The 24,944-nt window shown below is 42.7% G+C and overlaps 1 protein-coding gene across 2 annotated transcripts in view; it reads right to left on the bottom strand.

The window, feature by feature from the left end:
* Positions 1–24,944, bottom strand: part of jmjd1cb (jumonji domain containing 1Cb) — a 99,462-nt gene that overhangs the window by 14,001 nt on the left and 60,517 nt on the right. The window contains exons 3-15 of one of the 2 annotated variants that reach the window (XM_052070959.1): positions 19,090–19,203; positions 13,779–13,884; positions 13,518–13,642; positions 13,247–13,390; positions 11,748–11,789; positions 10,440–10,710; positions 9,697–10,239; positions 9,273–9,615; positions 5,535–6,480; positions 5,253–5,450; positions 4,541–4,713; positions 4,242–4,404; positions 394–2,755 (exon numbers count right to left, since the gene is read on the bottom strand). In XM_052070959.1, the coding sequence (XP_051926919.1) occupies positions 394–2,755; positions 4,242–4,404; positions 4,541–4,713; positions 5,253–5,450; positions 5,535–6,480; positions 9,273–9,615; positions 9,697–10,239; positions 10,440–10,710; positions 11,748–11,789; positions 13,247–13,390; positions 13,518–13,642; positions 13,779–13,884; positions 19,090–19,203 (5,530 nt within the window). The remainder of the gene's footprint in view (positions 1–393; positions 2,756–4,241; positions 4,405–4,540; positions 4,714–5,252; positions 5,451–5,534; positions 6,481–9,272; positions 9,616–9,696; positions 10,240–10,439; positions 10,711–11,747; positions 11,790–13,246; positions 13,391–13,517; positions 13,643–13,778; positions 13,885–19,089; positions 19,204–24,944) is intronic. The other variant, XM_052070960.1, reaches the window with a different exon arrangement.

Here is a 24,944-nt window from a genome sequence, read left to right as displayed (position 1 = left end):
AGAGTTTATTTCAGTTGACAGGGGCTTTAAATAAAATATGCTATTCCTGTTGTACAGTAAAAAGGAGCCACGTTGCAAGAATGGAAAAAAAAGCTGAATCAATGCTCCTTGGCAGGTCTGTATCACGCTTTATTGCCCCGTGTCATTCCATAATCACGGTTGATTGTTTCAAATTGTACCACAGCACGCTGAAATGAACTGTACTGCTTGGGGGTAAAGTGGCTTGTTAGTAATATGATCTAAAAAGCTATCAAAATGGCCAGGTTGCATGTTATAAAAAAATAGCGAGCGGAGAGGACTATCATTTTATAAATAGGATGAACGCTTTGAGGGACAGCAGTTACTACACTGGACGGCTTATCATTTTATCAGGTTACTGGGTGCATGACTTACTGCTACTGGCCAGTTTGAGTTTGGTCTTCTCTTTAGCAGATCGAAAGATGCCGTTGGGTTTCACGTCATCCTCTTCCTTTTCATTGTCTCCTTTTTTCTTGGCCATATCATTCTGTTTCTTCTTGTATGTTGGTTTGGGCTGACGCTTGGCTCTGCCCTCCATCTTGCTCTCGCTGGCATCCGAGTCATCTCCCCCACTTTCTGAAGCAGACTCGTATGTTCGTTTGCTTCCCCGCCTTAGTGAGGAGGATGTTTTCCTGTCCTCCCCAACTGTTGCTCCAGCTGTCTTGTCCTCTGAGAGCTTGTCTCGTTCTCCTTTGCTTGCGGCGTCCTTGCTCAGCTCCACCTCATTAGATGTGGAGGCACTGAGATTGACGGTACACGGTTTCATCATTTCTGTCATTGTTGCGGTGTTGCTGATGCTGGGCGATTTGTCTGGTTTGGTGTTAACTGAGCTGACAGTAGCGGTTGTGTTCCTATCCTCTTCGGAATGCCGCGTTAACCAGGCTTTCTTTAGTTTGTGGTAATTACTGGACTGCCCACCACTTGTTAAAGCAGACCCAGAAGACTGGCCGTTGTGCAGCGGACTTGATTTTCCTGGCGTTGTTCTGCCACTTGTCGAGTAACCGCTACTGCTATCTGCTGAACATGAGGTTTGGCCTGAGGCAGGTGGAGGAGTGGAGTTGTGAGTTTTGTCAATGGGATCCACCGTTGCAGACGGGTATCCAGTTGTGGCGGACATGGACGCAGTGCAGAGATTGCTTTTAGATTGGGCTGCTGCCAATGCAGCTTTGTGCTTCTTGAGGTGAACGAAAGAGGGTGAGTAAGCCTGACCGCTGCCAGAACAGGGGCTAGGTCTTGGAGTGAGATTCGGGTTGGGTTGCGGTGTGGTAGACTGACTGGGAGGATGCAAAGATCCTCCTGGAGATGAGGTACGTGACCCAAGCCCCAGCTGCTGCTCTCCTGGCCCATGATGGGGCGATACAGAGTAACCCAGCTCAGGTGTAGTTGCCTCACTTCTACTCTGTACAGCTGGAGAAACGGTAGTCCTTTGAACAGAGTTTGTGGTACAGGCTCCCACAGCCCCTTGCAGGACACGAATTGAGGTCTTTTTATATTGGATGTACATGTCATCCAGGTTGGAGTTGGGTTGAATAACTCTGTTAGCTCCATGGTCTCTGAAACTCTCGCCCGGTTTTTGACTCCCCAAAGATAAATCCTTCGGGGCCATAGCAAGAGATCTGTTTGCTGGATTGTCCAATTTAATGGACGTTGGCGGACGCACAATGACGGATGCCATCGCAGCCTGGGGCTTGTCCCTTGACACTCCTTTCTCCCCAAAGAAGAGAGTTCTTCTGTCTTGACCGGCTCTCCACCCACCCGATGATGTCATATTCTCCACACTGACAGCTGAGGCAATAATGGTAGTATTTCCATGACCTTTTACATCCCTGAGTTCCGGCAGCAGTGTGGGGGGCTTTTGTTGCTCGACTGATGTCTTGCTGCCAGCTGCTGCTAACGTAACTGGCTGGATAGGTGTGAGAGTCGGCGGAGACAGACGTCCACCGTAGCCTGCTCTCTCCCTTTCCTTTTCTCGCTCTCTGTCTGCAGCATCTTTACGTTCAAGCGCATGTTGAGTGGGTGGATGGAAGACGGGTGCTCTGTGAAGAGACGGCATGGCCCTGAGGTTGTGTTGCTGCTGCTGAGGGTGGGGGTGGTGGTGTTGGTGGTGATGATGGGGGTGGTGGTTAGACATTGAAGAAGAAGATGAAGAGGAGGAAGGAGAGATCGCAGGACTGCAGCGCTCCAGCCTTTCTACACCTGTGTGGTGTTGATGTTGGACCAGTGTGGCCTGCTGGCACAGCTGCTCAGTAATTTTCCCCGCAAGACCCTCACCGCCCTCTGGATGGTGCTTAATTAGGGGAGGTGGCCTCGAGATGGACACTTTGGCATTGTAGTTGCCTAGAGACAGCGCACTCTGGCTTGAAACAGCTGCTCCAATACTGGCCACAACCCCTTGAGCTCCGACTGACACCTTCTTATAGTAAGAGCTGAGCTCTTTGGAAGGGTACAGTCTTGGGGGCTCATTTATAACACTGTTGGACAAAGTGGTAAAATAGTTGCTCTTTTCGGGCTGGATAATATGAGGATGCACGTGGCCTGCCTTGGGGCTAAGGGAAGCAAGAGCTGGTATCCTGACAGGAAAAGTGGAATCTCGGGTTCTCTCTCTTTCTCTGTCAATCCCGGGTTCACTTGAGCGTTGAATTTTGGCAGTAAAAGGGGCCACTTCGATGCTCTCCTTCAGAATTTGACGATTCTCTTCTTTGTACTTACTGGCTCGGTCCGCTGCCTGAACACCATCCTTGGAAAGAAAAACATGTATGTTAAGTTTACTTTTTGAATGTGCCACAAAACAGGAGTTTTGCGATGTTGTGCGTAGCTACATGGTCAAAATAAATAATGCTTTTCGGATCACCGGAACAGAATTAAATTTGCATACTTAAAATTAGCGGTAATCAATTTGGAGACGACCTAACGAGGCAAATCACATACCGTATCTTTGTTTGTAGATTACCATATTTTCCGCACTATAAGGCACACCTAAAAGCTTTCGATTTCCCAAAAGCCCACAGTGTGCCTTATTATGGATAAATCTTCAGATTTCTTGGACGTAGTATTTTAAATGATCCGTCGAGCATTTTGTTACAGCTGCAGCTGTTGTGGAAGTGCAATATAAATAAAACTGCACTGTATTGTTTTGTATTCCCTTTAGCGTATCACCATCTAGTGGATGCATAGCGCAACTGCAGCCACTATTGTAGCTTCTATTCTATGCGCCTTAAAATGCGGGGTGCCCTATATATGAAAACTGTTTTAAAATAGGCCATTCATTGAAGGTGCGCCTCACACTCCAAAGCATCTTATAGTGTCGAAAATTTACAAGGTACAAGGTAAACAGTAATTTACAAGGGAAAGATAAGTTTGTCATTACTTTTGTATGTGAATACGACAGATTAATTCAAACCCAAAAGCAGCATGTGAATATAAAGGGCTGCGTGAGGACTTTGCAGTTTTTTATAACGAGCATGAGTGTATATATAGTTTATCGTGCAATTAGGTCTTGCTATTGCGATGCAAATGGTTTCAATTAACACAATTATTTTTATTGAAGAAGGTATAATTTTCACTCTAATGTATAACGGGGTGGCCCGGTGCTCCAGTGGTTAGTGCATGGGTTCGATCCCGGCTCTGGCTTCCCTGCGTGGGTTTTTTCCTGGTACTCCAGTTTCCTCCCACATTCCAAAACCATGCATAGCAGGCTGATTGAACACTCCAAATTGTCCCGAGGTGTGAGTGTTAGCGCGAATGGTTGTTCGTCTTGCTCTGTGCCCTGCGATTGGCTGGCAATGGGTTCAGGGTGTCCCATGCTTACTGCCCGAAGACAGCTGGGATAGGCTCCAGCACCCCTCGCTCCGCTTGTGAGGATAAAGCGGATCGGAAAATGGATGGATGGATATATAACATATCTTAAACCAAAATAATAAAAATCCTCTCCAAATTGTCTGCTGTAAGCATAGTAACATGCTTTATTAACCGCTCTCCCACTGCAGGTTCGCCTTCCTTGGGGGCAGTGTGGTTCACGTATACAGATAATAAAATGGATAAAAATAACATCTTGACCTGTCTGGAGTAACTTATTTTTTTTCAGATTACAAAGAAGATGTGACCAACTCAAATGAGATCTTATTTGATAAATTAAGTATATCTTGTTCTGAATAACAATATCAGTCATCACTGAACTGATCTAAAGTTTGACAGCATTTGATTTGTATTTGAGATTAGTATACCTGTGTATTACTCAGGCGTGCCTTGCTGTGGGGGTCCAAGTAAAGGCGGTGAAGCTGTGCATCTTTCCCGGTGATGCTCCTGTTACTGTCTGTTGGTTCTTGTTTTAGTTGGGCCAACGTCAAGGTTCTTATTGGATCCACATAGCCTCTCTTATCCACATCTCTAAAGAAAGAAAAAAAATGTAAAGGCCATTCCTATGCTTTATTACATGATGAAATGTGTTTTTTTCACATAATTAGCTTGATGGCAGGCACGTCACTGGAAAAAAAAAAAGCAATATTGGATTGACTTGACTCACTCTTTACGAATGTCCACACTGATCTTTGACAGCGGCGGGCTAGCGTGCGTGCTGATTTTAACAGAGGGGCGGTGGGGATCAGCGCTGGCTGGTCGTACAGGAACGTGACTCAGCAAACCCAAACTGTCACTTGCGCTACAGACAGTTTGGTGCAACCATGGGCTTGCTGTGCTCTGGAAATGGAAAGTGCATTGCAAAGAAAAGAAGCAGAAAGTAAATTCAAATAACATAAAGTTGTGCACACACGTTCAATTTGTTTCAAAATAGCACCTCACAAATAATGGTGAGGATAGAGTCAGGCATGTAAGCCTACTGGTGGAAGTGAGTCACTCATGTTTAGTCAGGTGACTTCTGTAAGAGTGTTAGCAGGATGAATACTAAAGAGCAAAGATCTCGACTATGTGTCAGAGGCTGAGAAGGTCGGTGTCTGAGATCTAGTGCCAAAATAACCCGGGGGCTGAGTAAAACAGAAAGCGTTCTTCAAGAATGAGAAAGACCTCATCCCAAGTGACCTTCAACGGCATGTCTCATATTGCAGACAAAACTCCTCCAAAAAAAAAAAAAAAAGTCCTCCAAAATAAATGTTAAGAGTGGAAAAATACTGTGCATAATAAATGCCACTAATTCCTTTACGCCCACGTGGTAAAGGTAACACAAAACCCTTCCCATTAAAAAATTCAATCATACATACATTCCAAGAAAGTCCAAATACCTTTCGAAGTGACACCTCAGAATTAACAGCAACTGGATTTTCGGGGTGAACCCATTTAGCTGTGGGGGGTATGTTGAGCCCTTGTTGGTAGGAACTTGGGGTTCCATTGGGGTACTGCCAAAGGATGGGGTAGAGGCCCAAACCTGAAGCGCCAGTATGAGGCTGGGGGAGCAGAGATGTAGGAGGGGCCCCTTGACCCTGGAAACATTTAAAAGGGTTTTAGTTGACCAATGGAAAGCTCGAAAAAAGAGTAACGTCAAATCAATGCCCCTTGACACAGACCTGTAGGAACTGCTGTTGGTGCGCAGCTCCCGGGTGAGGTAGGGCAAGGTGACCTAAACCTCCAGGGGAGTCCAGCTGAGGGTGGCCCCCCAGGAGAGATGCCGTGTGAGGAGGAGGCATGGCAGAGAGAACCCCAGGAGGTAAAAGGTGTGGGTGGGGTAAGGCAGAGGTGTGAGGAGGAGCAAGGAGGTGAGAGGCAGCATGTGGGTGGGACGAAGGGGTGAGGCAAGGGGAGTGGGGAGATGACGAGTGGAGCCCATGTAGGTGAGGATGGAGATATGCCGCCACGTGGTTGGAGGAGACGGTGGCGGAAGAAGTGTTTTCATTGTCTGAGCAGATCAGAGCTGGGTCCCTGTAAACAGTGAATGTCTCATTCTTATCGATAATTAGAGGGCTCTTGGTACTGCTGACAGTACTGCCCCCACCTGACTCTGAGTGAGCTGGTGTTGGCTTAAAACCAGAGCGAGGAGGCTCCGTTGTTTCTACTTTACTGGACAAACGACCTGATGGAGGAGGGGAGGTATCATAATATCTTGGCATTTTATGTTTAGAGACCTCTGGAGAGGTATTGGGTTTAGGTTTTGAGATATCCACGAGGCCTAAGTGAGGCTTAGACTTGATGTGGTCTGCTGGACTCGTGCTAGGGTATGGATGGCTCTGAGGGGTGTTGGGCCGCTGGGCTTTTTGTTTCATGGAGTCTAGCGGAGCTGGGTTCGGGTTCATTTTGGTTTTTGGAAAGTCAGTGGAAAGGACTGTGTTCGTCTTGTCGGGGTGTAGCTGCTGCTGTTTGCTTTGCTCCTCGGATAACGACGGACTCTTGATGCCAGACGTGTAGTGTTGTTGTGGCGTATGCTGCTCTGGATGATGTTGATGAAGAAAAGGATGGGGAATGACCGATTTTTCCTTCTCTATCAGCATCATATTATCAGTCATTGATGTGACAGGTCTGGAAAAAAAACAGGAAGAATTGAATATGTACATATAATTACACCGTTTTTTAGCTGGCCATTAAGACACATCAACACATTGAGAACAGCAAATATTGAATCTGGAAAAAAAAATTACTGGCTGTTCTAAATAAAGTACTGTGTAGTACACAATGTCAGCCCTTCGGACCAACGGCCTGCATAATGTTACAGAGAGCTCAGCTCATTTTAGGTCACCACAGAAAAAAAACGTAGTTGACTGGGGTAAAACAGGGTGCACACAAATAAATCTGAAAGTACAGGTACGCAACAAGGCATAAGACATCTCGGCAATGCTCCACAGTGTGACGGAAGCTTTGCATTGCGGCATAATCACACTCACCACCTACAACCCTTCTAAAGCTTAACCATGTGTTTATTATCATTTACCTCATTACTGTGGCATAACCTTGTTTAACAATCTAAGTGTGAGTAAGTGAAAGTGACAACACGTGTGAGAACCATGTAAATGTAAATAAAGGGCTCTTTTACGTGTTTCGCGACAAGAGATGGATTATTGAATCACTGGTTGACAGAACACAAATATCATTTTTGTGACACCCCCGGCGCTGATACTGACTCTGGAGTCGGGCCCACCAGGGGATCATCAGTTGACTCTGCCGAGGCAATAAACATGCTACAAAGCTGCATGGCATCCACGTTTCATCCGAAGAAAGCCCTGACAGAATGTGAGAAAAGCCGACCTGTATGCGTGTCTGAGCCTCTGGTACTCAGCAGGCCTTTTACTACACAGGCCTTCAGAGATACTCTGATAGACTGTAAGCAAACTTAGCAAGGAAACCATGAATATAGAGGGGGAAACAATTGCAAACGCGCACTAGATTTCAGGTAAACAGGGCTGCCATGGCCCTGAAAGTCTAAATTTAGTCTTAGGAAGTGTCTTAATTATTAATTGAGTATGTATAATATGCTTTCCCTTGATTTGTATGCAACACTTACTTAGAGACATCAGCAACACGTGTGACACGTGCGTATAGCTCATAAGAGCTCAGTTGAGAATACAGTCACTTTTGCTTTTTCTCACCCTGGATATTTCATCCAGCAAAAAACTATTAGTAGCTTGAACAATATGGGGTTAAGAAATGAACTACATAATATCCATATATTCACAATGGCGTCAGTTTAACTTATTCCGCAATGTGTTCATGTTCAACCTTGGATGTTCTATTGTTTAGGAATTTCTTTACATAAATATCGAATAAAGAATACAGATGAAATACAACTCTGAGTATTTGAGGAGGCTCTAAGGGTGGGTGATATGAAAAGATAGATACAGTATCTAGCTAGCTAGCTAGCTAGCTCGAGTCAACGATAATTTGACGACATTCTACAAAAGAAAAACTGTAAATTTGCACTTGCTTCATAGAACAATGGTAGACGTTTCTGAACAACTCTTGTTTACATTTTAAATTACTTCCTACATCTTCGACAAAATATTGTAAAACGACATTCCACAGCAATATTTAACAATCCAGAACTTGAAATTATTTTGTATGTTCAGACTATATAGGGTGTCTTCATGGATTTTTGTGAATAATTATGTCTCCTATAACTTCATAATGACAAATAACATCACATTTTGTGCTGCAGTTTGTACTGGTCAAGCACTGCCAACTACTACAGCTATCAGAATGAGAAAAGGTGTTTAAATGGATTTCTGGTGAATATTTATTTACTAATCCATTTCATCCAGTTTCTCTATAATGATGGATATCAGCAAAGTTTGATGTGGAGTAAGGTAATCCTAGCTACTAGAGCAGTCAGAATGCAAAAAAAAAAGAATCTGTTATTTGAGATATGGTGATTTGTGCCACATATGTCTGGAATATATCATTTGTAGCCCTGTTCTTCAAACAGACGGGAAGAGAAATACAACTGGTAGTGCCGTCCGTTACTGCGCATACGTTTGAAGTGACGGCTAATGCAGCTGCCATCTTTTGACAGAAATGTTCCGACATATACTACGCATGTGATATACTGTACTCGCTAATGTAGCTCGAATGCGGAATACGAGCGTGTAAAAACTGCATATTCAGCTAATATCCAACATCCGGCAAACCTTTAGTAGACGAGGTTAGTGATGTCATGCCGACGTTTACTTGCTTTGTCAACCGTACTGTGTGCGTTTGCTCAACTTGGGGAGGATTTCACGAGTGTATTACTCCAATTTAGTTATTTAGTTTAGTTTGTTTAGAAGTCACATAATCCTTCATATGGTTCATTGTTGAACAGAAGTGTTGGCAAACTGTTCTTCACGTCGACCGTTTTTCAGAACATCCTACAATCTTATTTAACAATATCAGACTTATTTAACTATGACTCATTTCCAGGCTAACAACATAAAACTTTGCTTTTAATAATTATGTCGCTGAGATGGGGCAAGTCTCCATATTTGAAAAAATGTTGTGTTCCCTCGGCTACTATCACAGACTCACGAGACTGAATCTAGCCGCTGATTTATCACATTTATCACTTCCTCTTCCTTTCCCATGTTTGTTGATGAGCCAAATGAGGATTTCATCACTTCCTCCTTCTTTGCAGCCAATCAATGGACCCGTTTGTTTTTCAGGCAGTATTAAGAATATTCGATAATGTAAATTCGCACATCGTGAAAGTAACTGATGATTATATTGAGGAAGATACATAACACTCACTCCTAGTCGCCTCCCATCCACGCTGTTAAATAATATGAAGAAATTAACAACACAATAGGTGTTAGGGAAAGGTAAAACACATTCCTTTCTGTTCTCACCTGATAACCTCGGAAGAAGAAAACTCGATCTTGTTATTTAGGCTCCTGCCTGCTGTTAGGCCACCTCCGATTAAAGCCTGCTGCACGGCGGGGTCAATTTCTGTCCTTCGGCCACCTTCTGAGGGTGAAGGTGAAGGAGGGACAGGAGGCGAGGAGACGGGGGATGGATGCAAGGTGAGGTAAGGTGAAAGGGCGGTGGACTCTGCCTTCTGTGAGGCAAGCAGAGCTGACACAGCCTCTGAACTCTCTTGATGCACGGTGGCCTGTGCATCATCTGTGATGTCAATCACGCCGCCGCCGCCATGGAGGTGCGACAAGGAAGGTGTCTGACATCGAGAGGAGACTAAAAAAAAAAAAAAAGAGAAGAATATAACTGATCAATGGGTTATAATCGTCAGATAGTTGGGAGTTGAGTGCAATTTACCTTTCACAGTGTTCTTGCTACTCTCTGTAATAGTAGCCTGGATAGTGTCAGACATAAGAGGCATCTGTTGCCGTGGAGATTGGGTGATCTGCGTCACCGCCACCAATTCCTCCTCCTCTTTTGTGATCATTTTGCTTGTTTCCTTAACAGCCTTATTGCTGTCCTCTGTCGACTGAAGCTCCGCCCACGGGGACAGGCAACCAACGTGAGATGAGGAATCGTTCATTTTGGCAGCCTGCATTAGTGTCTTCTCATCCTCCTCCATTTTTGAAGCAGTTTTCACCTCAATGCTGCGAGTCTTTAATTCATTCTCAGAGTTTGGCTCTGAGGAGGAGGAAGAGGAAGAGGAGGAAGAGGACGACGATGAGGACGACGACGAGGAGCACGACGAATGGGCCATCCTCTTGTGCGGATTCTCAGAGTCACTGCTCTCTGAGAAGTCAGATGTCATGTCTGTCTTCAGTCTCTTTAGACCTACCTTCTTCTCATCATCCTCACCTTTCCTCCGTTTGTTTACTGCCTGCTTGGCCTTCGATTTAGAGTCTGCAGGAATTAAAAAAAAAAAATTCAAGTATTAATCTTTGGATAAAAAACAAATCATATCAAAGCACAGTATGTGTAGTACATCATTCCTTGAAATCGATATTTCACAATTTTCCAGGCTTGTTTCTGATTTGTTCATGTGTGCACTTAGAGAGAGACATCAGAAAGGTAAAAGAGGCTCGGCAGAGTGAGAGCCTCACCTTTGCCGACAGCTTCTTCTCTCCTGTCCCTGTCCTCCTCGGCAACACTGCTATCTGATCCTTTTCTCCGGGATGAGCGAGAGTTGCGCTGTTCTCTCTGTTCCCGCGCGCTGCCGCTGGGCGAATGGTGCGATTGGCTGGAGGTTTGCTGGCTTTGCAGTGATTGACTCTGCTGTTGGGAGGCCAGTGCACCTTGGGAACCTTTCGGGTTGGGGCCCGATGATGTCATAATTGGACGCGGGCTGTTTGCTTGGGCTCGCGTATAGTGACTCTGTAAAAGTGGGAAACATCCTTCATTAGCAAAAGCAGCATCCAGACATAACCAAAAATAACCATCCATCCATTCATTTTCCGATCCGTTTATCCTCAACCACAATAGTCATGGGGGGTGCTTGAGCCCATACCAGCCATCTTCATTCAGATAGTAGGCGGGGACACCCTGAACCGGTTGCCAGTCAATCGCAGGGCACACACAGACAAACACCCATCCGCGCTCACACCTCACACCTAATTTTAAGTGTTCAATCAGCCTGCCAAGCATGTTTTGGGAATGTGGGAGCAAATCAGAGTACCCAGAGAAAACCCATGCAGGCCCGGGAGAACATGCAAACTACACACAGGGAGGCCGGAGCTGGACCTGAACCCTTCATGATACCGTCAAGTCTCAATGTACTGTTCTTTCTGCAAAGTTTGTGTTTTCGAGGTACCCGTATTTGTCATCATGTCACTTATTGTGTGTGCATGCCAATCATTACTGAGCCAAGCACTTTCTGATCCGCATCGATAGCTATGAGCAACCTTTGACGACAGATTTAGAGAGCAGGTTATTTCGAGGATAAACTGTCCCGGATAAGTCATTAATTAACATGGGAAAAAAAGCCTTTTGGATCAAACAATGAATAGTCAGAATTGTAAGCACACCTAGTCCCTGGAGTGATATTTTTTTCTTTACTGTGTAGCATAATTGGCAAACTGATACTTGGTAGATGTTTGTTTTTTCAAACAACACACAACAATAGTCTGAACTAAGTCGTCACCCCACACTGAACTTTTTTGCTGTATTCTGGCTACTGGACGATTAAATGAAATGCCACAAGAAGCACATTTACACGAAGAGTTACAAGGACCGTTTAAACAGTTAACCCTGATTCACCTTGCGTCACTACTGTGGGGTTTATAGACAGGAGAAAAATAAAGCGAGCTGCGACAACATTGTAACTCTCTAATGAAGTCAATAAAGCGGCATGTGTGAACATGGGAGTGGATGCAAAGAGCTTGGGAGTCGTGACGGTGGGTCGGTGGGGGTACCTGAGTGTTGCCAGTGGTCCCGCCGGTTCTCCCTCCCGCCATCTTTAACATGTAAAGAAAGTTGACAGACACGCACAAAGACAAACGGAGTGAAATAAACGAAAAGGATATGTCGGATAAAGACATTTATAATGGCAGCGCAAACAATGAGTCAATGGCCAAGTGTTTATTGTAAGGATAAACCAATTTACTTTTGATGAAATAACAAGCCAGATGTGACCAGTGTTGTTTTTGGCAGCCATTTCTTTAGTCGCAGACAATACTTAATAAACATAGTCACATTTTTGTCATTTCTAGAGGTGACAATTTTAGTTAACGAAAACTCAAAACAGGTTTTAAATTAGTTAGAGTCACTTTATTTTAATGTGGGGGTGGGGGGCGCCATGTAATGTGATGGTGTAAATGTCCTTTAGGATTAAAAAAAAGAAAGACAGAAATCCTCAATCGCAGAAAATAACTTTTGGGTACTGTGACGGTGACTACATTGAATTTCAGTCTGAACAAAAATCCCACTTTAAGCTTTTAGTCTTGACACTTTCTGGGGAGAACCTCGAACAGACAAGACTCAAATTCTGTCTATAACACTGTGCAACAAAAGATTTGGCAGTTAACAGATCGCCCGAGGATGAACATATTAACAAAACAAACCACAGAAGTCAATTACAAACACAAGTAAAGACAAAGCGATTGGCTTTTAAAACAATTTCTTATGCCCAATTAAAGTTTCTCACACACACACACACACACACACACACAAAGAATGTACATACAAGTGAAATAAAAAGCATGGGAACCCTTTGGAATTACAGTGGACCCTCGGTTGACAGATTCATTCTGTGTTCCTGGTTGTGAACCAAAACATATCCAGTGAAGTAAATGGAAATGCAATTCATACATTCCAGGCCTGAAACAACATTATTATATTTACCTTATTTTATGGGTGTGTATGGCTAATAAAAATACTGTAAAATATAGAAAGAAGTGAAAACACACTTTATTGTGAAGAAATACCACCACGCCTTGAACTAAAGAGCTCTAAGACAATCTCAAGGGAGCGATTCACACCAGACATCCCAAGAACGTTGTTAATCTGAAACAGTTTTGGACAGGAATGGTCCAAAATTCCTCCTGACCGTTGCGTAGGTCTGTTCTGTAACTTAAGGAAATATTCAGTTTGTGCTGCCAAAAAAGCTCTACATGTTATTAAAGCTTCTCATATTTCTTCCATCTTGCAATGAGACTTTGCACGTTGTGTCCAATAAAACCATGGAAACAAAATTGCTCGCGTGTTATTCGTTTTCCCGCTCTTGTGTATTCTTTCAACTTTTACCATCAATTCATGCAAGATCTTACAATATTTATTATTATTATTATTATTCCAAAGGGCTCACGCACTTTTTTTCTCACAGCTGTATACATTACAGTACTGTATATCATTCTCTCACCAGGGAATTCTTCATATAAAAAAACAGCTTTGGATGTAGGCGGGGGATACTCACATGGGCAGAATTGTTGTTCTGACTGGATCGCGACCTTCGTCTGGAGGTAATGCCGATGTTTTCGCCTTTCAGTAGAGAGTGAACCACATCATCCAGAAAAGTCATCTGAATCATGGATGGATCCACATTCTGAGGCTCGAGCACCTAAAATGAAAACGTAGATCTGAATGGCTGCTCAAATATGTTGGATGAGGCTGCTCATCAGGAACACATATTGCAATTTGAGGTGAAATGATAAGTGGGATAGAATAATGGATGGATGGGTGTGTACCTGATCATTCATCACGACCATGTTTCGGCTAAAGAGGTCGTGATGTGTAATGATGCCTGTGAACCACTGGGTGGCCGAGTCTTGTCTGTATACACGCACACGGTAGCCATTCAATGAATAGGGACCTGAAATCGACAAATAGTGTGTTCAGTAATATTTTCACCAAAAAGAAAAGACATAATCCCTTTATTGCATTAAAAAATATATATATTGTGAAGCACACAGGTTTTATGAATAGAACGCCCATTTCCCGCATCTTACCTTGCATAAAAATTTCCTGTACTTTCTGGTCTTTGAGCCAACCCCTCAATTCCTCATGAAGCTGAGGATTATCTCTTAACACTGGGTTCTGACTATCCACCTCATCCTGAAAGACAAACATAAAAATGCATGACATGTCAATGTGTTTAAAAACACCTCTGCAACATAGTCTATTGGTTCAGAAGTGCACAGATCCCAAATTGCAGGGATGAAAAAAATTGTGGCCTTTAAGTTGCTAAGCATTATCAATTTTAACCGCATAACTAAAGGTATTTCTGATCTATAAAATAAAGTCAATATTTGGTTTGGTAAGCCACAAACAGCCACGAACAATTCAAACAATTCAATAGTTTATCAGTTAACACTAATAATGAATCTCTTTAATACTTTTATCGATGCCAGTAGAATAAAGACAGTTACACATAATGAAAAGAACCCAGCACCCAAAAGAAAACCAAACCACAATTACCACATGGAGATGGGGTTTTTTTGTGCCCATGATTCAATTATGGTTACTTTAGCATGACATTAAAGTTTATGAACCACTAGTGAATCATAGCGGATTGAAAAAAAAAATCTCGGGCAAAAGTGGTAAAGGTGGAAACTATGGAAACTAAACAGACCGAATGAAAATTGGGATAAGTGGGGCTTCCCCCCCCCCAAAAAAAACCCGGACTGTACAATGTGCGGGGCTGGTTAGTGTGTCGACCTCACAGTGCGGAGGTACTGGGTTCGATTCCAGCTCTGGCTTCCCTGTGTGGAGTTTGCATGTTCTCCCCGTGCCTGCGTGGGTTTTCTCCGAGTACTCCGGTTTCCTCCCACATTCCAAAAACATGCAAAGCAGGTTAATGGAACACTAAATTGTTCCTTGGTGTGAATGTGAGTGTGAATGGTTGTTCGTCTTTGTGTGGCCCTGAGATTGGCTGGGAAACGGTTTAGGGTGTCCCCCGCATACTGCCCAAAGACAGCAGGAAAAGGCTCCAGCACGCCCCGCCCCCCGTTAGGATAAAGCGTATCGGAAAATGAATGGATGGATGAATGTACAATGTGAGCTGCAAGAGGATGACTTCTACTCCCCTCAAAGTATTGGAAAAGCAAGGCCAATATATTTTCTTGGCTTTGAACATTGAGGTTAGACAATCGGCAATGTTTATTGTTGGAATACAGTAATCCATTTAATAGGGTAACAAAACTTCTGAGTCACATGTTCCAATCGTTTTGGTCACATTGTATGAAAAGTTAATGGATTTAACAAATCCTAAGTTTCTGATTGCTGATACATCCAGTAGCTGGAAAATGCAGACGGAAATGTTAAATTGGCATCAAAGCCAAGCCAAGTCATATTTGTCAAACAACGTTTCAGTTTTCAGGTAATTCAAATGACAACGTAAAGCTGTAGTACTCAAAAAAGCGCTGGGAGGATAAGAGTGGCAGGAAGAAAAGATTAGGGTGAAGTCTGGCTTTCATTTCACCCGCCAGTGAGTGTCTCTCCCTCTGCAGTGTTCTACTTTCTCATCTTTGTTCAGCTCTAAATTAAAACCAAGCTTACACACTAAAAATAGCAGACTGGAATGTAGCCTTGTGGAAGACAGTAACCTACACATATATTTTGTGCACTTTTACAGTCTGTTGTTGTGAACCGAACCCAGTCTGAGCCAGTTATAATTCTCAACCATTACAAGGCCATTATGCGCCTGAATTGTTTCACAAAATCAACCTTCGCTGTCAGAACAGGATCAAAATAGTTTGATATCTTTCTTTTGCAGAAAGAGTATTTTTAGTCGTTCAATCTGGTTTTCACGCAGTGATGCGACATATTGATTTTGCTAAACGAAGCTGTGCCAAGATTCAGGTTGGTCAATCAGAGTCAATTGGCAATTGTCCGACCTGAATAAAAGAATCAATCATCAGAACTGGTCTGCCAATTTGCAAATCAAGTCGACTTTCTTTCAAGGTTATGTTTTATTATGGGCACTGTGTAGACATGGAATGTCTGACCAAAATCACAGAACAACAGTCAGGTAAGTGGAACATCTGAAGTCTTTTTTGTCCTTTTTTTTTTAACTTTATTGAACAAAATTTGTTGAGAAAAATATGCATCGTTAGTGCCCTGTCGTGCATACTCTCACACAAGACCTCAGATAACTTGCGAAGGTTCAGGCATATTCAGACACAGCGGTCCCCTACTACTGAGCCGTGTACCTGTACCGATCCATTTGAAATTGGGTACCAGACTGCAGTGAGACAAAAAAATCACAATGACTGTCAAAGTCTGAAGGAATTTGTTTTACTCTGAAACTCGGGGTCATCCGCCAATGCCTCTGTAAACAAACATGTCGGTCATAGTAAAAACAAAAAAAATAAATAAATAATCAAGTAAGCCACCGTGTTTCTTCCAAGAAAAACAAAGCTGCATTTGAAAGACAATGGGCCTAATTTTCGAAAGGTTTGCATGTGCAGAAACAGCTGCAAACGTGATTGCGTACGCAAATGGATGTGAAAGCAACCAGGACTATGTTTGCCCATCTCAGAAAATGATACAAACTGATGATTTTCGCTTGCGCAATGAGATTTCGCAAAACTGAGTCAAATTGCGCTGGCTGATTTAGCGTCTTTAACACCCTGCAACCCATTAACATGAGAAGCTGTCCACTGTGTTAACCGCGGTGGCTGAAAGGGTTAAATAGCGGGCAAACAAGCATTTAAAGCGAAACCCTACTTAAACCGCCTGTTGTGTTTTCACCATTGATAATAGCTCCACACAGTGTTCGACCTCGCATCTAAAATGAAATTTGTCAGATTATTCTGACCAATGTTTAAAGGGCAGAAAAAATTGGCTAACTTAATCGGCTGACTGATTAAGGGCCCTTATTTTTGAAACAACAGATTTGGCCTGATCATTCTGATACTTTTGGAGGAGGGAGAACATTCTGTCTCGTCGAAGTAATCGCAGTTTTCAAAATAAAATAATTATTTTCAATGCAGTTACTAAAACATTCGTTTGATGACTCGAGTTGGAGCCTGAAACATAGTATTCATGTTTGGATTATTTGTCTTTTGAAAATATGGAATAATTCGGAATAGGCAGTCAGTGATCGTTTCCAGTTTCCTATTGGCGCTTTTTCAACATTTTACTGTTCAGTTAATGTGCTACAAACAAAACAACCTTGTACTTTATGGGGTTGTGTGCCATTTTCACTCTTTTCTGACTCACAGTATACTTTTTTGTGTACACAACACAGTTCTCACAGTAAAGCTACTGGTAGTTATAGCTTAAAGTGTCAAACTATATTTATACGAATTAAAGTATGCAAGTGTTAAAATCCAGTGGCAACGCAGTGGAAGTGTTCAAGTGGCTTGAAGACTGTTCCTCTGTTTCAGTAAATGAATGATCTGCATTCACGCATTAACAGATGACTGCTCAACTTGAAGCTGGAGCAGTTCGTCCCTGAGCGACAAGACGACGACGCAAAACAAATCCTCTGGACTCTCAAGGTTTACTGATGAAGAGAGCCGATGTGGTATCATGTTGAAGTTTGTTCAGATGTTACACATTGACTTTTATTGCTAACATTGTTGCCCTCAGTGTACTGACAAAGTGAAAACAGCTGTTTGGGAAAGAGGGAAAAAAATATCATGCGTATGCTGGGGTCTGTTTTTCAAATTGTGTGTGTGTGTGTGTGTGTGTGTGTGTGTGTGTGAGTGCGTGCCTGCGTGTATACATGGTTAAATTATTGAGTCAGCAGTAAGGGTTTGTACCCTCTACTGCCATTTGCTCACTCTCACATCAAATACATGTACATATTCACACACGCACGCATGCACGCAAGCACACACGCACCGACTCTCCTCTTGCTAAATCACTGCTGCCCACTCCACAGAGCTGCCTATTCTGGAGACCTTTGAACCCCTCAGAGCTGTAAAAACAGTCCTTCTCTTACTCACACTCGCTGTCACACACACACAGTAATAAACTGTGGCCACTCCTCTCTCTGTTTTTCCAGTTGGTCAGGAAGACTGGAGCGAGGAATTATGAGGGAGGGGGATGGGGGCCGGGGGGGGGGGGGGGGGGGCTACAATCTGTTTGGCATAAACTGTACAATGAAGTCACTGTTGAAAGGGTCAACCCGGCCTGCTGCTTAAATGTGTGAGCCTGAATGTGTCAGGAAGAGAGTAAAAATCCCACTTTCCTTTACTTTGGATTGCTGTAGTGATTGCTTATGGGGACTGACTGAAAGTGTAGCATTATGCATTACATAATTTATATATTATCAGCATTGCCATATTTTTCAGATGAAAATTTCTACTTTTTTTTCGCAGTGGTCCATGCCAGTCATACGACAGTGGTACCTCTACTTACGAAAGTCTCTTAAAATGACATTTTCAAGTTACGAAACACCTCAATGGGAAAATATTGCCTCTTGTTACGAAAGAAATGTCAAGATACGAAAGATAAAAAAAAATACAGTATGGGCTGCTAGTCGCAGCTCCGAGTTTCCTGAATACAACATACTCATTGCTGCTCTGCCATTGGCTACTACCGGGCATCATTCTGGCTTCCCATTGGCTAAGAGGGACTTCTACCGTATGTGTCTATGTGTGTAGATAGATAAATAGATATGTCTCTATGCAGTGTCCTCGTCATTCGCTGCTCGGGCCATGAGGCGTCCTGATAGTTTTACGAAAAGGTGAATCACCCAGTAAAGGTGTTCACCAGTCGGGCGACCGCTCACTATGCTGATGTTTACCTTGGACATTTTTGAAGGATTGTTAAAAGCCGACAAAAGCAAACGTTCTTGGATCCGTTCTTTATAAAATGCCAGGCAAAAAACACTTCTGAGGGAGAGCATGAACTATAGAGGGCAAAAAACAATGATGACACAGTTAACAGTTAAATGACCATCATTTTTATTCTTTATGTTTTTTTTACATGATGCACAACTCTCATTCATTGTGCAATTATGTAATTGTAACAAGGATTTGTTCCATATTTAGATGCATTTTTATGCCTTAGAAAACATTTATGTCTGAATTGGGGGGGGGGGGTGGCTTGGAACGGATTAGGGCATTTACATGAAAACATGTCTTACTTACATTATTTCTGGTTAAGAAATTTCTTCCAGAACCAATTGATTTCGTAAGTAGAGGTAGCACTGTATCATATAATAGTAATACTACTACTAATACTACTACTAATAATAATAATAATAATAAAGAATTAAAATAATAGCTGTCTTGGTCACTTCCTCTTGGAGTCATGCCAACACACCATGACAACACAGTCATGAATTGTCTAGTGATTATTATTTACCTGGTATGGTTGGTAGGCTGAATGGTCAGATAGGAAATCCAGATGCCGGTCTAGTAGGAACTCCACCGCTGTTACTGATGACAACAGGCTCTTACCCACCACTGGCTTAAACGCCTGCCCAGGAAAGAAAAAATAGAAAACACAATTTGGTCAACAATTCGACAACAATTAGGGCAACCAAGATGACTCGAATAGTCACAACAATGACAATTAAAGATGATTTGTTTAGTTGTGTATTTATTTATTTGGCGCTTTGTTTTCTATTGAACCTGTCTTGTTTCCCGCTTCTCCCGCTGGCTGTATGCCTGTCTACGAAGTACATCCACAGTCGTGGTTATACGGGTCACCCGTGAAGTAAACAGAAGCATTGTGGGCAAGGTCATAGCTAATGCGTATTCGCTACATAGTCCGAAAGTTTGGGTGCATTTCACCCAATACAAAATAGCTTGCAAACCTCTCAGACAACACGGCTTTGATAAACGAGCATCTAAAAAGGAAGCACGTTGTGGCTGGTAGCTGATTTCATTTCTGCGAAGTGACTGTCCTGTCTGGAAGCATAGGCAACCATGTGTGGTTGACGTAACATGGAACACTGTTTGGTACGTTATTGGTACATATTGTAGCGTCTACTATGGATTATGAAGGCCTAAGTCAGTGAACTGACGTCTATCAACAACCAAAACGCCGCTGGTTATCATCAAACAGCATGAACACACACACACCTCACTGGCACTCATGACCACACGTAGAGTGATAGATTTAAAAACTCAGATGTAGCAGTACCCAGAGTAAAACAACATGACCTATTTGCCACAAGCCGTCAACGGCAGCACAATAAAACAAAACATACCTAGTTTGTTCCAATACACCATCCTTGAAAAAAAAAACAGTACGTGTTTATTTGAGTATTCTTTCGCAGAGTGCATCTTAAATGTCTGCTATTTTTTGTCCATACCTTGAAGAATTTAAGCTGTAAGCTAATGACGGTTATATAAGAGCAGCTGCGTGCTGCTGCGATATGGCGCCAACTTCATATGATCCACTTATTATTATACGAATGTGAACTGTTGTTGATAAGTCGACTGGCAAAATAATCAATTGTGGCAACCCTCACAACTAAGTAGCATTATTATGAGAACGAGAAAGTCATTGTAGACTAAATGTCAGCTTTGAATCATATGCAATAGACACAGTCTTAATAGAAATTGCATCATCCCCCCCCACCCCCCAAAAAAACAAGAGCACAAATGGAGACATGAACAGTCACAGCAAGACGAAGGTGAGATGGGAAGAGGGAGCTCCAGAGTGATGAATAAATGAATGAAAAGAGGAAGTCTGACAGTTCAAAGGCAGTATACTCCACTTTGATGCTGCATACTTAATACACACAGTCCATCAATCAGAAAGAACACAGCACCAACATCTCCGTTTTCTCTTCACAGCGACACTGTAAATGGTGACGTACACATCCATTATTGATGACAAGGAAACCAAACTCAGTATTAACAACTAGTAATAAACCCTAATTTTAAATCAATAAGTGATCATTTGGGGTCAGAAACCATACTGTCAAACAATATGACATATTGTAATCATTTAAATGTTTATGTTCAATGTTCTGTGAAGCGCTTTATCACAGCTGCAATTGTTGTGAAACCACTATATAAACAAAGACGAAGGTAAATAGGATAATACTCACTTTAATACTGTAATATTTGTTATTGAGTTTGTTCTCTGTTGTAGCAACTGGCAGCAGCCTCTAGTATTTGTGTGAGTGTTTTTTTTTGTTTGTTTTTTTACTACACCGCATTGAAAATGTTTACCTATTTAAAGTCTCACCACGTAAATATTCATAAAATAGGACAGAGGATTTATTTACAGAGAATATATTTGTTTTTATAAGCCTCTGTAACATTCAGTTCGAACATAAATTTTCCCTGGGGGGAAAAACAAATGAAGCGGTGCATGTTGAATAAATTGCACGTTGTGACTTCACAAAGTGAGCATCCGAGCTTTTTCTTGGATCTTGGTGCGTAGAGAGGCGGAATGAGCAGGAATGCTCCCCCAAGATGAGTGAATGAAAAAAAACCACACCACTTTGGGGGTGTTTTTAGTGAGGAACTGGCATTCTAACAAAAAAAAGATTGATTTAGCATGATAAGGGTCTTCAAACATTTCATATTTGCAGCAATATATTCAGTTGCTCATTTGAAATCGTTCTATCCCATTACATCACTTAGGAGGAGCACTGTTGTTTATGTGAAGGCTGGACACCATTCAACTTGTGAGTATGTGTAGCGAGGGTGGCTGTTGCTATGATTTTATGGTTACATAACAAGTTCAGTCTGTCATGGAGCGATGAGGAACATGACTGCCGTGACCCCGCCTTCATACACCCCATGGGAGGCAGACACGCTGTTTGTTTGTGTGTATGTGCGCGTGTGTGTGTGTCTGCGACTCGATTTCTGTCTGTCAACAGATATTTCGAGTCTACAGTTTACTAGGTAGCCCAGCGAGTTAATATGTTACAGTATTTTGTGGAGCAGTAGTCTGAAAGTCATGTATTCTTGATAACATCGACAATGTTTATTTCCAGTTCATCAATTGTATTTTGGGAACTTTGCAACACGGATGTATGTTTTCATGAAACAATGTTTCAACGTGGGGTTCAATGAAATAATGATCCCACTTTATGAAACTTAGTTTCACATGAACTTTAACTCACTCACTCACTCACCTGTTTTCAGTACTGTATTTATATGTCGGTGAGAAAACCAATTTTGAGGTTGAAGTGAACGTCGGTACTAAGTGCACTCTACTCAACAACCCACACATCTGATTCATCGTTTCCTCAGTTCTCCATTATTATTACTGTGCATTTGAAAAATAGAATCTGGTTAAAGTAACTGGTGTGGATGGAGATGGTATATTTAGTTTTTTGGGAGGCAGTCTTGTTTTAACGCAGCAACATCACAAGTGGATCTGAGGTCATTTGCAAGCAAACAGGAAACACCCCTGAGAGACGCAACATGAAGGTAGCACATGTTCAGGATGTAGACAGTCACGATGTAAAAACCATTCAGACATTTGTCTTTGGTCGTTGTTCAGAATTGTAGTTTTTTCCTTTCCGATTCAAAAAAAAAATTATAATAATGTAGTTGACGTGTGGCAGACAGGAGAGAGAACTGAATTAATGGGCACTCTATGTGGGTCACATTAAAACAGCTGCTTTCCACGACACACACATGCACAGGTTGTACTGTAATCTTATTGCTCTGATACTAAATAACCTTTCATTCATCTTCCAAACCGCTTGATCCTCACAAGGGTCGCGGGGGGTGCTGGAGCCTATCCCAGCTGTCTTTGGGCAGTAGGCGGGGGACACCCTGAATCGGTTGCCAGCCAATCACAGGGCACACAGAGAGGAACAACCATCCATGCTCACACTCACACCAAGGGGCAATTTAGAGTGTTCAATCAGCCTGCCACGCATGTTTTTGGAATGTGGGAGGAAACCGGAGCACCCTGAGAAAACCCACACAGGGAGGCCGGAGCTGGAATCGAACCCGGTATCTCTGCACTGTGAAGCCGACGTGCTAACCACTGGACTACCGGGCCACACTAAATAACCAGAGATGTCAATACAGTTGCTCTGTCTTTCATGGACACGAGCAACTCAAAGCACACATTAAACACGGTAATGCACATGCTATGTGGTTCACACTATGTGGTCAGAAAGGAGAGAATTTAAATACGCCAAAAAGATGATGATTTGTCTGAAACTAAATATGAGCAACCACTCGAGGTGATGTAAAGGCCGCCGAATAGTGGGCGCTGTGGAGGAACTCACAGAGTGCGGGGTTCTGCCATAAGATTCCTCAAGTGACGGGTCTCGAGTCAAAATATGAATCGCAGTTACACGATGTGAAGACAAATTATAGCAAATCAAAATGCAAGGAACCTTTTGCACAGGCGACAAAATACATTTTGCAGGTTGTGAGTGAACGAGCAACCAGCTGCTCACAGCGCAACCCCAAGAGACCGAAATACAGTTTATACAATGCACATGATTTACAACAATACTTAACCGTGTTTACGATGTTATATGTAACTGTGAATGAAATTGTGAAGCTTGTGCTAAAAATAGACGTGAGGAGTCCTTATATGAAATTGCCCGTTGTGCTAGGGTGAGCGGCCAATGATCATTTTTTCGCCATTGTCGGTCCTAGTCGGATTCAGATGACCTTATTATGCTTTTAAAATAACAATTGTTACATAAAAACAAAACAATAGCTTCAACCCTCCCGACGTGGAAAGACGAGACAAAGTACCTGCATGTTCATATCCGAATGAACATTTTATTTGATTTGAACATGAAGCTACACATGCAGATATGAACACTTGTTTTCCCATTATCATGCTATAATATATAATATAGATGCTATAATATATGCTATAATATAATATAGAACCGATATACCTATTAACTCATTCACTCCCAAACACGTTTTTAAACGTCTTTTCAGACTTGGTCCAGAATTGGCTGGTACTGAATGATATGTTTAGCATCCAGAAGTCCCAAAAGCAGCATCGACCAAAAATGTACCGTATTTTCACGACTATAAGGCGCCATTAAAAGTCTTAAATTTTCTCCAAAATGGACAGGACGCCTTATGGTGCGGAGCGTCCTTTATATGCGCTGAGTTCCAAAATCTGACTGACAGCCGACACGCTGTTTATATAGAGAAAAGGCGGAAGTGACTGTGAAAGAAGTCGGCCAATCAGGGAAGGGTGGACGTGTATATATACATATATGGAGAGGGAGAGAGAGAGAGAGAGAGGGAGAGAGAGGACAGACAAGCTAGTCCGCCAATGGTGAAGGGTGGGCGTGTAAGTGGACGCCTCAAGCCAGTACCAACACTTGTATAGCGTGTGGCAATGTGCATTGTTGCAAAACAACTCCGGTTTTGGTTTCTAAGAACCCCTGAAAATAAATTCGACAAAGAGACATGCCTACGAAGCTCAGTTAAAACTTAAAGCCACCGGTTATGCTTTTGGCATCCGTGACCATCTCACAGCAGCGGTGAAAAATCAAGTCAAGCAAATGAACTCTGAGCTTGCCGTTATTCCCGGAGGCTTGACTAAAGAACTCCAACCGCTGGACATTGGCATCAACCGGGCGGTCAAAGTAAAGTTGCAAACGGCATGGGAACAATGGATGATCGGTGGCAAACACAACTTTACAAAGAGTGAGAGGCAGCGCTTGGCGAGTTACGCCACAATACGCAACAACGAGAGGGAACGCGGCGTTTTGGATGGATTACGGTACTTGCACAATTGTTCAATTCTTTCTACACACACACGCGCTGCCACCATGTTTCGCTCTGTTCTTTACTTTCAAATGTGGGAAAGCTTCACACGAGAGAAATGTTGACTTTGCTGTTGCTACTTCTTCTTTCCGCTCGGCAATGCGTAGCAACTCACACTAGCATGTGATGCATTCAATGACAACTGAGATGTGCAGTCCTCTGCTTCTGATACAGAGGATGAGGACTTTGATGGATTTCTTGGTGATGATTGATCGAAAAACGTGAGAACATTGTACGATGGCTAAATAAAATACACCCGAACTCAGTTCTGCTTTCGTTGCCTTTTTAAAAACGTGTTTTTATCTTATCTGTATGTCTTGGCATGCTACCGTATGCTTCAAGCTAACGTGTTAGAGTGCGCGCATGCATGCCGTATGTTTAAGCTGGCGTATGTTTTACCACTGTAAAACTGCGGCTATTCGTACGATGCGTCCTGTGTATGTGTAAAATACAGAAATGTCACGCATTAATGAGACTGCGGCCATT

This window comes from Hippocampus zosterae, chromosome 7, assembly GCF_025434085.1.
Source record: "Hippocampus zosterae strain Florida chromosome 7, ASM2543408v3, whole genome shotgun sequence".
Lineage (NCBI taxonomy): Eukaryota > Metazoa > Chordata > Actinopteri > Syngnathiformes > Syngnathidae > Hippocampus > Hippocampus zosterae.
The sequence above is the reverse complement of the archived record's forward strand: the minus strand, read 5'-3'. Positions and strand labels throughout refer to the sequence as shown.